At 55.7% G+C, this 15,093-nt stretch overlaps 1 protein-coding gene across 5 annotated transcripts in view; it reads left to right on the top strand.

The window, feature by feature from the left end:
• LOC116463267 (probable aminopeptidase NPEPL1) overlaps positions 1-14,601 on the top strand; it is a 63,388-nt gene extending 48,787 nt beyond the window's left edge. For 4 of the 5 annotated variants that reach the window (XM_032146287.2, XM_032146286.2, XM_032146288.2 and 1 more), the window contains 6 exons: positions 5,855-5,932; positions 11,217-11,317; positions 12,158-12,281; positions 12,652-12,828; positions 13,295-13,405; positions 13,905-14,600. In XM_032146287.2, coding sequence (XP_032002178.1) covers positions 5,855-5,932; positions 11,217-11,317; positions 12,158-12,281; positions 12,652-12,828; positions 13,295-13,405; positions 13,905-14,063 — 750 coding nt within the window. In that variant the 3' untranslated portion in view covers positions 14,064-14,600. Of the gene's footprint in view, positions 1-5,854; positions 5,933-11,216; positions 11,318-12,157; positions 12,282-12,651; positions 12,829-13,294; positions 13,406-13,904 lie in introns of all 5 variants that reach the window. The other variant, XM_032146278.2, reaches the window with a different exon arrangement.
• The last annotated feature ends 492 nt before the right edge of the window (positions 14,602-15,093 follow it).

Raw genomic sequence — 15,093 nt, 5'->3', positions numbered from 1 at the left:
CCCTGGGGGTGGGGAGGGGAAGGTGAGATGTGGGGCTGGCTCTCCAGGGTGCCCTGGGGGTGGGGTGGGGTGGGGAGGGGAAGGTGAGGTGTGGGGCCAGCTCTCCAGGGTGCCCTGGAGGTGGGGAGGGGCCCAGTTTGGGTCCAGCCAGCCCTCTCAGAGGTGTCATGGGGTGGAGGCAGCGAGGTTTCTGGGGTTCTGGGTTGGGGTGGGTTCAGGGAGAGGCTGCAGGGCCGGTTCCCATGCTGAGGCAACAACTTCACGTGGCCCCCTGGGTTTCATGCCCACCCTTCAGAAGGGTCTGGAAACAAAAGCCTGGCCAGGGCCCGAGAGCAGCCCCGGAAATGACGGAAGGAGTGGCAAGCAGGGCCAGGGAGGCAGGGCTTGCTGCTTGGGGGCTTTGTCCGAAGAAGGGAAGGGCGAGGGGATGCCTGTGTCTCTGAGTCTGCCCATGGTCCCCAGCGAGAAAATGCTCAGAGTGGCCACACAAGACCCTCCAAAGGCACGTGACCCCCAAGAGCAAGGGGAATCTGCATACGGCACAGAAGCGAGTCACCCAGGAACATCCCTGTGAGGTGGCCCTAGACGCCTGTCCTGTGGTATGGCTTTCTGTCCTGCCATCCCAGGAGAACGGGTGCTTGTGGAACCCCCGCTGTGGCCGAGTCTGCCTGCCCCAGCAAGACCTGCCCTCCTCCGCGCCATCTCCATCCATTCATCCTACACACCGTGTGAGCAGCCTCTGTGCTCAGGCCTGGGCTGGGAAGGACAGGGAGGGGGCAGACTGGGAAGTACGTACCTCAGGAGGTCTGGAAGGAGCAGGGAGTGCATCCGCAGCAGACACTGCACACTAGCAGCCCGCAAGGCTCACAGAGGCCTGGCGTTTTTAAAATTTGAATTCGCTACCAGTATTTGAAACCAGGAAGGATTCTCATCAAAGTCTGGATTTCCGGCCTTTTGTGAACTCGGAAGGTCTGCCAGTGCTGGCGTTCTGTTCCCGCCTGGCAGCATTCCCTTGGAGCCAGTGGGCCTGCCCCTGGTGTCGCCCATTCTCCAGTTTGGTGTGCGGCAGGCCTCGGCACTCGCTGCTGCCTTCCTGACACTGAGCCCTGGTGTCTGCTGCTGTTCAGGGAGGCGCTGGTGCAGCTCGCCACGCTCTCTAGCATGCCTAGTCTATTTCATACCTGGAGAGGATGAGCAGTTCCCATCCCTCCTCTAAACCACAAAACTGTTTAGAACTAAGCAGGAAATGACACTAATCATAAAAAGGGGTTTTTTTTTTTTTTTAATAGAAAAAACATTCCTCCCTATGGGTCTCTTGGGGTACTAGATGGTGGAATGAATGTCTCTGGCTTTGGGTCTTAGCATCTACACATTTGACAATGGTTTCATTTAAATTGATCTTCTTTACTAATGTATGTTCAGTAGGCAGAGTTGTCAGCTGTCTTCACTCCTAGTTGGTCCAAGAATACTATCTGTTAATTTTGATTTTGAAGAGCTCCAATCATGTGAGGCAACAGATACATAGATACTTAGGAAAAGTCTTTAATACGGTATCATTTGGCAGAGATTCCTAAAAATCCCATTTCACAGTAAATTCCAGCAATCACAACACCCACCATGTGTTCAGTTCTTCAGGGTGGATTCTTGTGGCTTTCAGATGTCTGCGGAACAAAAACATTTTGGACACAGTAACTCCAAGTGTTCACATGGAATGAGGGAACTGAAGGAACGCAGGTTCCGCGTCTTCGTTTTGACCATCCCGTGCGCTCGTGTTTTATTTTGGGTCCTCTGTTTCGACACTGGGAGGTAGGAAATCATGGGCCCTGGAGGCCCCGACTGTGCCCAGAGCCAGCTCACAGGATCTGACCATCAGAGCGATTCTCAGGAGTGTGGGTAGTAGATTCCACGAGTGTCAGGGCCAATTTTGTGTCGGGTCATTGTTAACGTCCATGTAATGTTACTTTCAGGATAAGTAACAAAGATATGCAAATTTGAAGCTTTTGTTTGTGTGATTAAAACGCAACCGTAGCCACAGCAATTTTTTAAACTTCAACAACAAACAGATTTTTGGAGGAGGAATATGTTATTGATGACTTTGTTCAGAGATACCAGCACATGGTGGTAATGAGCAAGCTGACTTTTAGTTTATTATGATTCCTAAATTCGCCACAGATCGTGTGCCCCCTACTACCTGCACCTGGTACTGGCTGCTCCCACCCTCGCACCCACCCTCAATACCCACGGTCACCTTGGAAGCTGCTACATTCTGGCTGGTAGAGTCGTGGACCCTCTTCTCCTTAGATCAGATGCTTGTTTTTGATGTCGGCTTGTTGTGGACCAATGTGAGAAGATGAGCTACCTGGGAATTCATTCGTTTGCTTGTGGCACTAACTATAGTCACTTAGGGAAAATATCATCGCACCTGACTTCATCTCATGTGGCTGTGGGTACACCTGTGCAGTTAGTCAGCTCCTGGCCTGGAAATTAACACAAAGGAAAAACCTGACCACGTAGGCCTTCCCTAGAGGCCATAGCCGCACAGCCTCCAGGGAAGCTGTGGTCTGAGGGTGGCTGGTAGAACTGCCAGAGAGTAAGGCATTTTCCATGGCTCCAGATCACCTTCTGAAAATGAGACTATAGCCCCTGCCTATTCCCGGGGTCCAACTGGTCTGCAGACCCCATAATACAAGGAAGAGCTGGGTGTTCTGGCACCAGTGAAACAATACCTGGTTTTTCATTTTAAACCAGCCCATCTTCCCCGCTGCAGTTGGAACTGTTCTACGTGGATTTGGGATCAACCAGCAGGCCTTTCCTGAGCTATTACGGTGTGGAGTGGGCACTGAGGCTCAAGCCATTGATGGAAAGACCCCAATCCTGACCTGAAGGCGCTCACAATCTCACCCCAGGGGCCTGGTGTGAAACGCAAATGCAGCGGGCATTCTCCCCAGTGGCTTCCTCTAGAGCAAATGGTGCAGAAATGGTCACTCCTCAAAAAGTAAGCTGGGTGGAGCCAGCCCAGCTCCCAGTTTTGCAAGAAAAATCACGGCTCCATTTTCAAAGATTTCAAGGGCAGATCAAGATCAGCGCAGACTAGCAGGCCTCAAATGCATTACTGGAGACCCCTTTACACTCTTAACAAGTACCGACCCCAAAGAGGCTTTTTGTATAACAGTGATAGCTATTGATATTTACTCTACTGGAAATTAAAAGTGAGAAATTATAACATATGTATAATTCATTAAAAATAACATATAAATCCATTGCATGTTATAATATAATTTTATGAAGATAAGCATTTTCCCAAAATGAAAAAATAATTTACTGAGAGAGTAGCATTGTTGTACATTTTCACAAATCCTGTCAGTGTCTGGCTTAATAGAAGACAGCTAGGGACCTTGCGTCTACTTCCAATGTAGTCTATGGGAATATGTTGTTTCAGTTGAATTGTATCAAGAAAATCTGGCCTCACGCATTTTATAGTTGAAACAGGGACAAGGATTTTAGTACCTTTTTCAGCTAACTATGAACATTCTTTGCTATTACACCAAAACTCAACAAGTGGTAGCTTCTTAAAGGCTGGTTATAACATGGAATCTGAGGCCTCGCGAGTAGACTTTTGTGCTCCGTGGCAGTTAAATCCACTGTTCTCTCTCACTTTGAACATGTGGTTTTTGTAATATGAATGTTCACTTGAAAAATGTTGGTTCACAGAGTTCTGCAGAAATTCAAATTTTTGACACATTACATTATATAGTATCAAAAAATCACTTAATATCACCATCCATCTCATTAGAAAAGTCATTGAGTATGAAGTTGTCATGGTGATAGGAGAAAGTTTTTCAAAATTCTGATTTTTGCTTAAAAGCTGAAATGTATACCATTGGCAATAAATAATGTCAGCTGTTTCTGGAAGTAAGAGGCTCCTTTTCTGGGAAATATCTGCCAGATACCTAAATCCAATTAAATGCCATTTGTCTGTCAGTTTTTCTTTCAAGTAAAAATGGTGTCGTGGCCAAAGTGGCTCATGGAGCTCAGAACTCCCCCAGCAATCACAGCTGAGCTTCTGCTCTGACCGACCACTGCCCGTCAGCAACAGCGGGAGTGCATTATGAGTCACACGGAGTATGGAAAATGTATTGTACCCAAGGGTTGAGAGTTTTAAAAATTAATTTTACTGCTTCAGCAAGGAAATTCTAACGTGAAATTGTCATTGGTTCATTTTCCCAGAGGGCATGGAAATGAATACAGCGGCTCCCCGATCTCTTTGGGACTGTGGCCTGATACTCTAGCATGGGGTGCAAGTGTCAGCCCAGTGAAAAAGGCAGAGACCGTCTTAAATCACTGTTCTATAAAAACAGAAACAACATATGGGGGCTGGTGAAACTTTGCACAATCAATTGAGCTGTATTTGCAAGCCCAGTCCTGGCTCCACCTGCAATTGGGAAGGAGCTGGCAGCTGTGACGGGGGGAGACATGGTGTACAGTGAGCAGCCGTTTCCAGGCATTTCTGTGTGACCCATTTTGCACATGGTTTGATTCCAGATCGGAGGCCCTGTTTTTCCATTTAAACAATCCTGTGCTTTCTCACAGATTAGCTCAGAAGAGATGGCTTATTTTCAGTAGTACGAGATGGGTCATTTACACTCAGTTATAAAAGCAGCTCAGTTTACGTCTAAAAATACTTTGCACTAAAATTCAAGACTTGTGTAATAAGATAAGGGTTCAAAAATGATTCAGTAAATTTCATACCCAAACCTTTACCTCTGAGGACCTGCTGTTAATTTAAAATATGAACTTGTGAATTCTATTTGGGAACCTGTAAAATGTAAAAATGTGTAACACTCTGAACCAGCGTATAGAAAACAGTGTGGACACTGCGGGAGAAGGGTGGCCCCTCTTTAGACCCAGGTTAACCAGGAGGTGTGAACTATTAGCCAGGAGGTGTGAACTATTAGCCAGGAGGTGTGAACTAGCAGGAGGGCAGAGGTGGCCCCTTCTTCTGGCGGTAGACCTGGCAGTGATATGAAGGAGCGAGGGTGTCCTCACTGCTGGTGGTGTCAGTGGGGGTGGATGGATGTCAGTGGGGGTGGATGTGACTGAAGAGTTCACATCAACCCTCACCGTCGTTCAAGGCTGTGATGAGGGGCAGAGAATGCTGAGCCTAAGTCTCGTTAGGTGCTAAAGCCCTCTAAATGCCAGGGAGAGGAAGCTAGGCCCTGTTCTGGGGGGTGACAGGTGGCCAGGGCAGGTTTGCATTGCGGCAGCAGCCCCTCAGGCTTCCTCCCTGCCATAAGCACAGTAGGAATCTGCAATGGGTGCAGGAAGCACGCAAGCCCAGCCAGGTCCCCGAGGTGCTGGCCAGAGACCTCTAGCAAGCCCCAGCGGCGCCCTGGACCTCAGCTTCCTTCTCACACTGTGCGGAGGAGTGGAGAGAGAGTGGCCCTGCAGACAGACCCCCAGGTGGCGTGGCAGCCCGGGACTGAGGTCAGGGTGCCCGGCCTCAAAGCACGGGGTCCCTGTGGCAATGTCAGAGCCCGGCCACGGCGAATTCTGCAGCTCCAGGCATCTCCTCGGGTTCCCCCTCCATGCAGTTATTGTTTGATAACCCCAAAGTTCTGTCAAAACAAAAGGGAGCCTCACCATCTATGGCCATGACTCCCTGTTGCTTCTGGAGAACACCCCGCTTGGCCAATAGGAGGTTCATGAGTTCTGTGGGTGCCCAGGAGGCCTGGTGTGGGGGCTGCCCAGGCCTGAGAGCTGGGGAAGGTGGGGCCAGGTGGGGGTGGGGGGCTGCTGCTGCCAGGTCTGGACCTCACAGCTCACCTTTGTCCTGGTCCCTTTGTACCACCCGCAGACTACCATGCCGGGGATGAAGCGAGACTGTGGGGGCGCCGCGGCCGTCCTGGGGGCCTTCAGAGCCGCAATCAAGCAGGTGAGTGGGGCCATGCCCGCCCTCTGCAGGGGCATCCTGGGTGTGCCTCGTGGGTGCTCCCCTCTCCCCTGTCCGTCCCACCACAGGCCCCACCAAGGTCCTACCCGAATCTCCCCAGCGGGTGCCTGTCCCCACTCTGCCCCCAGGCTCTTCTGGGGCCCCCAGAGCTTCCCACCTTCATCAGAGCTGCTCTGGGAGGCCCTGAGGGCAAGGTGCAGCCATGTTCTCTGCTCAGGGCCTGCCTTGGCTCCAGAGCCCCATGAGCACTTGGCTCAATGAGGAAGCCTGGCCTAGACCTGCATGGCATGTGGCAGGCAGAAGCTCATGGCAGGGGCATGCGTTGTTCTGCGTATCCCTCCCGCAACCCTTCTTTGCAGCAGAGCTGCCTCTGGTGACTGGTCTCGCCAAGACATCACCTCCAACCCCCAGGCCCGGCCGGGCCCCCTTCCTCTCTTGCGTGGGCAGGCGCCCCGAAGCTTAGCCCTTGCTCAGTGGCAGTAATCACCCGGGGGGAGTGTGGGGGGTGGGGGTAACCTTGAGTGAGCTTCCCATGGAGCCCAGATGTCCCTTGGGCCATAAAAAATGCTTATTAAACAAATTAAGAGGCCAGCTCATGCTTGTAATCCCAGTACTTTGGGAGGCGGAGGCAGGAGGATGGCTTGAAAGCCAGAAATTCAAGACTACCCATAGCAACCTTGCAAGACCCCGTTTCTACAAAAAAAAAAATTTAAAAACTAGCTAGGCGTGGTGGCACGCATCTGTAGTCTCAGCCACTTGGGAGGCTGAGGTGGCGGAGGATCGATTGAGCCTGGGAGGTTGAGGCTGCAGTGAGCTAAGATCCCACTGCTGCACTGCAGCCTGGGAGACAGAGCCAGACCCTATCTAAAGAAACAGGCCAATGAAGAGTGTGCACTGACTCATCAGCTGAGGTTTTACCTCCCTAGCCTAGCTTTCTCAGGCTAGCAACCCAGTTCCTTGGGGTAAACTTGAAATGGAAAAACAAAAAGGCCTTGGCAAGTAGTTTCCAATTTGGAGGGTCCTGCTCTTGGCCGTGAGGGAGGAGGAGGAAGCCCAGGAAGAGGGAGCTCCTTCTGCCGGGGCTTCCCAGCTGGCCGTGCACATTCCAGACTGTGCGATGGGCTTCTGCTAACAGGGCTAGCCGGTGGGGACACTGAGGTGCGGGGGTGAGGTGGCCTGGGCAGGAGGGGCTGGCAGGCCCTCACCTGTGCTCTGCACAGGTTTGGAAATGGCCTCTTAGGGCTCACGGCTGTTTCTCTCATGCGGAGCACACAGCTGGGGCTGTACGCAGCCTGCAAGCCCCATGCCTCCATGAGCACCTGCCGTGGCCCGTCCGCTGCAGAGCCTGTCAAAAGAGGCTGGAGGAGGAGCGTGTGTCCTCTGTGCTCTACTCCTTCACTGGTTATAAACTACCAAGGGACACGGCCGGTACTCAAGGAGGGTCTTGACTGACCCAGCATCACAGGCCACGGGGCAGGGTGGCTCCGGGCTCCCACTACCTGGCCCTCCTCCTTGCCTCTGCCCAGGCCCCGTGGCTTTGGCAGATGGGCTCACCGGAAGAATGCTGAGGCGGACGGGCCCAGCTGTGCGGTGCTCGCTGGGCAGCTCTCTCTGAAGGGAGTAGCTGCTGCTCTCGGGTGGCACGGGGGCAGGTGTGGGCAAGTGGTTCTGGAGGAGCCGTGTGGCCAGCCCTCTGTGGCCGTCTTTGCCGTTCACCCCTGGTTATTCCTCCAACAGAGGGTCTGTCCTGCCTCTGGGACAGGCTGGCCGGGAATGTCCCAGCAGGAAGACTCTTCTGAGCTTGAACTCCGTTCCCAGGAAGCCACTTGACAATGATCACACATTCATCAGGCAGCAGCCGTGAGTGTTCTCAGCACTCCTCCACCTCTAGAGGTGCGCGGCCTGTGATTTGAGGGGTGCTGAGGACACCCCACCCCTACTCTAAACAAAGATCCCCCTCCCACAAGAGCCCCAGCCTGGAGGCTCCACTGTGAACTCGAATGTCCTGCTTGGCCTTCACATATCCTTGTTAGCCTCTTAGAAAGGAATATGCCTCTGTCTGAGCCACAGAATCAATCCTCAGGGTAATGAATTTACCCAGAGAATAAAATCAGCATCCACGTGTCCACACTGGTAGGAACAGATCACTGAATGAATAAGTGAATGGGGGAGAACCATTTCTCACACTGAATCCCAGTTTCAGGCTGCAGAGGTAGTGATGGAAACAGGAAGTCATCACCCCACAGCCAGGCCTCATTCCAGGTGAGAGTGGCCCACAGTGCTGGAACTGGAGCATGAGAGTGGGATGGGAACAGGACAGTAAAATGGTCTCAGAGTGCCTCTGGTAGCTTTATAGTGGTTACACTCACGACCCAGCCTAACCAGGTGTCCCAGGGCATGTCACCAGGGCAGGGACAGAGCCACCTGACATTGCCTCCGGAGGCAGTGTGCAGGGAAGGACACAGCATTTCTGCAGGATTCCCGCCAAAAATGCATGGCCTGCCTGTAGTCATGAGGACACGTCAGACAAACCCAGCACTGAAAGTACCAAGGCCACAAAAGACAAAGCCAGACTGTGTAGTCGCCCAGATTAAGGAGAGCAAGCAGGCCGGGCATGATGTGTGAGCCTGATCCTATCTGGACGTCTGAGGAGTGCATGGAATCCGGATGGTCCCAAGAGATGATGGTCCTGTCTTGGTGATTACTACCCCCTGCTGCCCATTGTCCATGGCTGGACAAGATGCTGACATTGGCAGAATCTGGGTGAAGGATGTTGAGGAATTGTTTGTGGCTGTTTCTTTTTTTTTTTTTCTGAGATGGTGTCTTGCTCTGTTGCCCAGGCTGGTGTGCAGTGGTGTGATCTCGGCTCACTGCACCCTCTGCTTCCCAGGTTTAAGTGATTCTCCTGCCTCAGCCTCCAGAGTAGCTGAGATTACAGGCATGTGCCACCACACTTGGCTAATTTTTGTATTTTTAGTAGAGACAAGTTTTCACCATGTTGGCCAGGCTGGTCTCAAACTCCTGACCTCAAGTAATCCACCCACCTCAGCCTCCCAAAGTGCTGGGATTACTGGCATGAGCCACTACTCCCGGCTGTTTGTGACTATTTCTGCAATTTTTTCATAAGTTTGAAATTATTTCACAATGAAATGTTCTGAACTTTTTAAAAAGAGGATGTGCCATTCAAAGATGGAAGGGTACGCCAGGAGCTCGGTGGCCCTGGGCTCTGGAGGGGTTAGCGACCCTCCAAGCCTGGCACCAAAAAAAAGCCCCTGCCCCACTTACCTATCCAAAACCCTTGGCTGCCCTGGGGGACCAGGCCCAAGCCCTGGTGTAGCACTGGAGACGCTTCCCACGCTGTCCCTGAAGCACTCACAGTCCAGCCCCATCTTTGGCCACCCTCTTCTGTTAGACCAGCAAGTCCCAACTGTGCCAGGGAACACCCAGGGAGTGTGTGAACATTGACAGCTCCAGGGCTTACCTCCAGCTCTGCTGAGTCCTGGATTTTTTCAGTCGCTCCTGGTGATTGGAGAACCCCCAGACTGGCCGTGAGGGCCGCAAGGGCAGGGCAGTGCCTGCGTGTCTCTGTGTCACGTCATCCAGCCGTGCAGACCTCAGCACTGTTTGCCCCAGGACTGCAGCTCGCTCATCTTCTAAGCCAGCACTTCTCAAGTGGAGTCCCCATGTTGTTAGTAATGTGGGTTCTCAGCTCCGCCCCAGACCTGCTGGATCAGAAATTAGGGGCAGGGCCCAGCCTTCAGGGGGTAGCAGCCCTCCCTGGGAGGCTGAAAACATCCATTTGGGAATCCTCCTCCTCCCCCCTCCTCCTCCCCCTCCTCCCCTCCTCCCCCTCCTCCCCCTCCCCCTCCTCCTCCTCTCCCCCACCCCAGCAGGCCACAGATCCAGAACCCTGCTTTCTGGGAGGACTTCAGGGCTCCCCTCCTTTGTTGGTGGAGCTCATCTCTGTGGCGTCCGTGGCCTGGAGCCCCATGGCCTCATCCTGTGACCTCAGGGTCATGCTGTCATTTATTCATTTGTTCCCAAATACCCACTTCTCCCTCGAATGACTGCAGGAGGCCTCAGCACAGGGACAGGCTGTGGTCACTGTTCACACAGATGGAATGTCAGTGCTGGGGTATCTGGGGAGGAGCTCCGAGAGGAGGAGGCCGAGGGTCCTGAAGCCCCTGCCCCATGTCCCTGACACAGGCTGGGCTGTGAGAGTGGCAGCGGGGGACTCGGGGCCCTTGTGGAGCTGACAGGTGGCCCCGAGATCATCACCCTGAGGCTGGTGGGGTTCTTTCCCCTGTGCTGCGTGGGGGTGCGGGGCCATCTGTGAGGCTCAAGGACTGAGCGGGGGCCCAGGGAGGTCTCAGGGACTCGCAGCTGCCCTGCCGAGCACCACTGCTGCGGCTCCTGCCACTGGCCACTCCTTGCCCTGCTGGCTGCCCCTGCCCCACCATCCCAAGCGTTTGCCTTTGGTGAGGACTCTGTGCCCGTGGTGGAAGAGTCAGCTGTTCCAGGAGATGAGAAAGACGCTGGAGCCTATAGGGCTGTGTGTCAGCGCCCTCGAGGCATGCTGCATGCTAGGAGGATGTATTCTGGTTGAAGATTTGTCTCTGGGAGCAGAGGAAGAGCAGGGACAGGGGTCTCGGAGCTCTACTCCATTTGACATTGCTGCCCGGGCATGGCCCGCTTGGGGGTCAGGGGGCACCCTTACAGCCTGTGCGGGGCAGGAACTGCCACCATCTGTTGGCCACACGTTTCTCAGTGAACAAATGACTTTCGTTTTTGGCATCAGAAAGCTATAACTTCACACCTAAACTTCCACAAGGCTGAGCTCTTCCTGCCCCGTGTGTGTGTGTGTGTGTGTGTGTGTGTGTGTGTGTGTGTGTGTGTGTGTGTGTGTGTGTGTGTATTGAGGGGACGCGGCTGCTGGCCACCTTCCGTCGGCACAGGTTGGCGAGGCTTCATGACTGCCCAGCCCATGCAGTCCAGGAGTCCCACAGCCCAGCCCGTGCCCAGGTTCATCTACTGCGGCGGGTGGGCTCTGCCAGGGGAGGCTAGGAAACCCCAGCGGTGAACCTTGGCCTTGGGATCTGCCAGGACTGTGCCCGGGATGGCAGGGAGGGCGAGCTCTGGTCCCTGCAACTTGGAGCCATCTGTGTCTCTCTCCTGCTGTCTGTGGGTCTGAGAGCCCCCACCTCGTCCTCCCCCCTCCCCAAACCTATGACCTACAACTGGAGCCTCTGCCCACTTCTCCCTCCAGGGTTTCAAAGACAACCTCCACGCTGTGTTCTGCTTGGCTGAGAACTCGGTGGGGCCCAACGCGACCAGGCCAGATGACATCCACCTGCTGTACTCAGGGAAGTACGTCTGGCCCTCCTGCTCCTTCCTGCCCACTGTTGGAACTTGCGACCCTTCCCGGCCTGCAATGCCAGCTCACTCCAGGCATATTGGGAGGGCACCCAGCATTGGGGTCCCCTGGGCAGCAGGCTCCTTGCTTCCTAGAGTGCTGGGGAGCTTTGGTAGCAGGCGCACCTCACGTTGAGGGGCCTATGGCACCTGGATGAGGTGCTAGGCTCCCTTGCAGTGCCTGGCCCAGGAGCTCCTGGTCTACCCTGCATTACCAGGACAGGCCTTTCCACAATTTAGGCCTGAAACCTTTGGGTGTGTGAAGCTCTGACCCCCAGATTCCCTGGTCGGGGACACCTCCTGCATCTCCCCCTTGAGATTGACCCTGGAAAGTCAAAGCTGAGCTGGCAACTGAGGAGCAAGTGGCTCCAGAATTCAGAAGAGAAGAACCCTCTCCCCATCCCCAAGAGCTGGTGCCTGAGTGGGCGCCTCCCCGCATCTCCTGCTCTTCCTCCTCAACTGCTGGGTGCCAGGCACAGTGTGCTGAAGGCCAACCCGGCCGGTTCATGCCACCCACTTTACAGATGAAGAAACTGAGGCATGGGGGAGCCAAATGGCTGGTCCCTGGCTCTCAAGAGCAGCGGGGCAGGGATGTCACCTGGAAGCCCTTTGCTCCAGGCACTGCATTGCTGTAGGGACTGGGGGCATCCCGGCCTTCCCAGTGGGGGAATGTGTTGGGGTTCGGGGAGCCACAGGGATGGGCAGCTCCAAATGGGGTCTTCCCAGTTTCAAAGGGGCTCACGCCAGTGTCCCAGGAAATCCCGTCCCTGAGTGGGGATCTCTGCCATGCCCCAGGACGGTGGAAATCAACAACACGGATGCCGAGGGCAGGCTGGTGCTGGCAGATGGCGTGTCCTATGCTTGCAAGGACCTGGGGGCCGACATCATCCTGGACATGGCCACCCTGACCGGGGCTCAGGTGAGTGCTCCCTGGATCCACCCCTTAGCTGTGGTCCCAGGGAACCCCACCCCCCCTCTTGACCTTGAGGTGGGGAAGGCAGTGGGTGGGGGCTGCCATCAGGAAGTTTTCATAACTGGGCACAAGGAGGCACGAGGAGCTGCCCGTCGAGCTTGGTGTGGGCAGTGCCGAGGCCCAGGCTGGACGCAGAGCTGGGAACCACCTCCTGTGTGCTTCATGGCCATGGTCCTTTCTGCCTGTGCATTTTTTTTCTCAACCGTCTCTCTTCTGGCTCCCTCATTTCTCTGTTTGCCTCTCGGTCCCTCTTTTGTCTTGGGTGTTTCTCTCCTGCTGTCCTGTCCACACGCTTCCTGGGTTCCTGCCTGCCCAGGGCATTGCCACAGGGAAGTACCACGCCGCGGTGCTCACCAACAGCGCTGAGTGGGAGGCCGCCTGCGTGAAGGCGGGCAGGAAGTGTGGGGACCTGGTGCACCCGTTGGTCTACTGCCCTGAGCTGCACTTCAGCGAGTTCACCTCAGCCGTGGCTGACATGAAGAACTCAGTGGCGGTAGGTTTGGAGCCTAGAGCCTGGAGCCTGCCACGTGGGTGGAGCCAGGCAGGCAGAGCCCTGCCTTCAGGGTGCTGGTGCACCTAGGGAGCTGGGGCCCCCCAGAAACAGCCACAGTGCAGACGAGGGCTTGAGAGGCAGGCGTCAGGGCACAGGAGTCATCCCAGACAGCATGGGCCACTCTCTGGCTTCCCTGACACACAGCCAGGGGTTTCTCCCCCAGTCTTGGGTCTGGCTCAGTTGCCCCATCAGGCCCTTTGCTGGCCTCCCTGTTGGCCTATGGTGGGGCAGACTCCTCGGCTCATGGTCAAGGCCCTCCCAGCCCAGCTTCAGCTGCCTCCCCACACTGGCTCCCTCCCAGCACCCCAGACTCCTTGCAGACAGCAACAGCGAGAGGCGATGGGGCAGGGTGGAGAGGGCCTGGCCGGCGCAACCCACAGGCAGTGTGTCCTCCTGGCCTCCCTAGGACCGAGACAACAGCCCCAGCTCCTGTGCTGGCCTCTTCATCGCCTCACACATCGGCTTCGACTGGCCCGGAGTCTGGGTCCACCTGGACATTGCTGCACCGGTGCATGCCGTGAGTGTCCCCGCTCCCCACCGGCCCGGGCTGCTCCTGCCCTCTTGTCCAAACAGAGTGCCCCTCTGGCTCTGGAGCTGCTGGAAGAGCTCATCAGAAACTTCTGTGTCTGTGACCCAGCCTCCAGCCCACTGTCCCCCCCTCCAAGTCTCATCCTCCCTGCGAACAGAGTGGCTGCTGTGTGGACCCTTCCCCAGCCAGCCTGTCCTCCAGAAGGGATCCTGGGCCATCTGTCTCACCCATCCCCACCCTGGGGAGCTCCCGGGGTGGAGGCAGAGCACACAGGGCCTTGCCCACTGCCTGTGCCTGGCCTGCTGGCCCTGAATGTGTCCAGCCAGCAGCACGGAAGGCCCTGGGCTCCGGCTGGTGCTCAGGAGCTCCTTCCTGAGAAAGGGACTGTGGGGCACGTGGAGGGGACCCAGGAGGTGAGGGGTCCCCAGGAACCCCTCCTGTGCTGCAGCCCCACACCCAGAGTCTGTGTCCTGCCCTTTGCTTGCAGGGTGAGCGAGCCACAGGCTTCGGTGTGGCCCTCCTGCTGGCGCTCTTCGGCCGTGCCTCTGAGGACCCTCTGCTGAACCTGGTGTCCCCGCTGGGCTGTGAGGTGGATGTCGAGGAGGGGGACATGGGGAGGGACTCCAAGAGACGCAGGCTTGTGTGAGCCTCCTGCCTCAGCCCTGACAAACGGGGATCTTTTACCTCACTTTGCACTGATTAATTTTAAGCAATTGAAAGATTGCCCTTCAGATGGGTTTTGGTTTGTCTTTCTGGTCGTCAGCGTGGTGGTGGAAACAGCTGAAGTTTTAGGAGACAGCTTAGGGTTTGGTGCGGGCCACAGAGAGGGGACCGGGAAGCGCTGGGGCTTGTTTCTGTTTGTTGCTTACAGGACTGAGAGCTTCTACAAACTGCTACCCCTGGGGCCTTCTGCACCCCAGGGTGAGGCCTCCTGCCTGCCTAGTGCCCTGTCCCAGCCCCAGGTCCTGTGCAGGGCACCTGTGTGGCTGACAGCCAGGCTCTTACTCCAGCCAGGGCTGCCAGTGCATCCAGCCAGCCCAGCCCTGTGAAAGATGGAGCTGACTTGCTGCAGGGGACCCGATTTACAGGGCAAGAGAAGTCACACTCTGGCCTCTCAGAATTCACTTGAGGTTCAATTAAATACAGTCACACCATCCCCTCACCTGGCCTCGTTCTTCCTCCTCCCCCTCCATTTTAGAACCGGGTCCTGGAGCCCATCTAGGGACTTTGGTGCAGGGCTGCCTCCTGCTTCTCCCAGACCGGCTCTGGCTTTGAGCCCCAGCTGGTCAACCCAGTGTTGATGACAGGAGCCCAGGACCTGGGGAGGAGGATAGGGGGCCGCTGGGCCTAGGCCTGGCCTTCCTGACCATTTTGAATTTCTGGGTGCACACAGCACAGACTCCAGGTGGAAGTGCTGTGGGCTCCTGAACTCTCTACAGCCCGGCAGCCTGCACGGAGGCTGTTCTGTCTCTCGAGGGTCCTGGAGCCTGTGCTGTGCGAGGTCGACTGTGCTTCCGCGCCCCTGGGCACTGTCCTAGGTGATAAAGAGCACGGCCCCGAAGCCAATTCGGGTTTCCCGGGAGCCCTGCCAGGATTCAGGGAACCCCTGAACCTGGGCTCCAGGAAAAGCAGGTGAGGCGGGTCCAAGGCACCCAGAAGCCAGCCTCCCACTGGCT

The sequence above is a fragment of the Hylobates moloch genome, unplaced genomic scaffold (assembly GCF_009828535.3).
Source record: "Hylobates moloch isolate HMO894 unplaced genomic scaffold, HMol_V3 SCAFFOLD_32, whole genome shotgun sequence".
In the NCBI taxonomy this organism is placed as follows: domain Eukaryota; kingdom Metazoa; phylum Chordata; class Mammalia; order Primates; family Hylobatidae; genus Hylobates; species Hylobates moloch.
The sequence above is the reverse complement of the archived record's forward strand: the minus strand, read 5'-3'. Positions and strand labels throughout refer to the sequence as shown.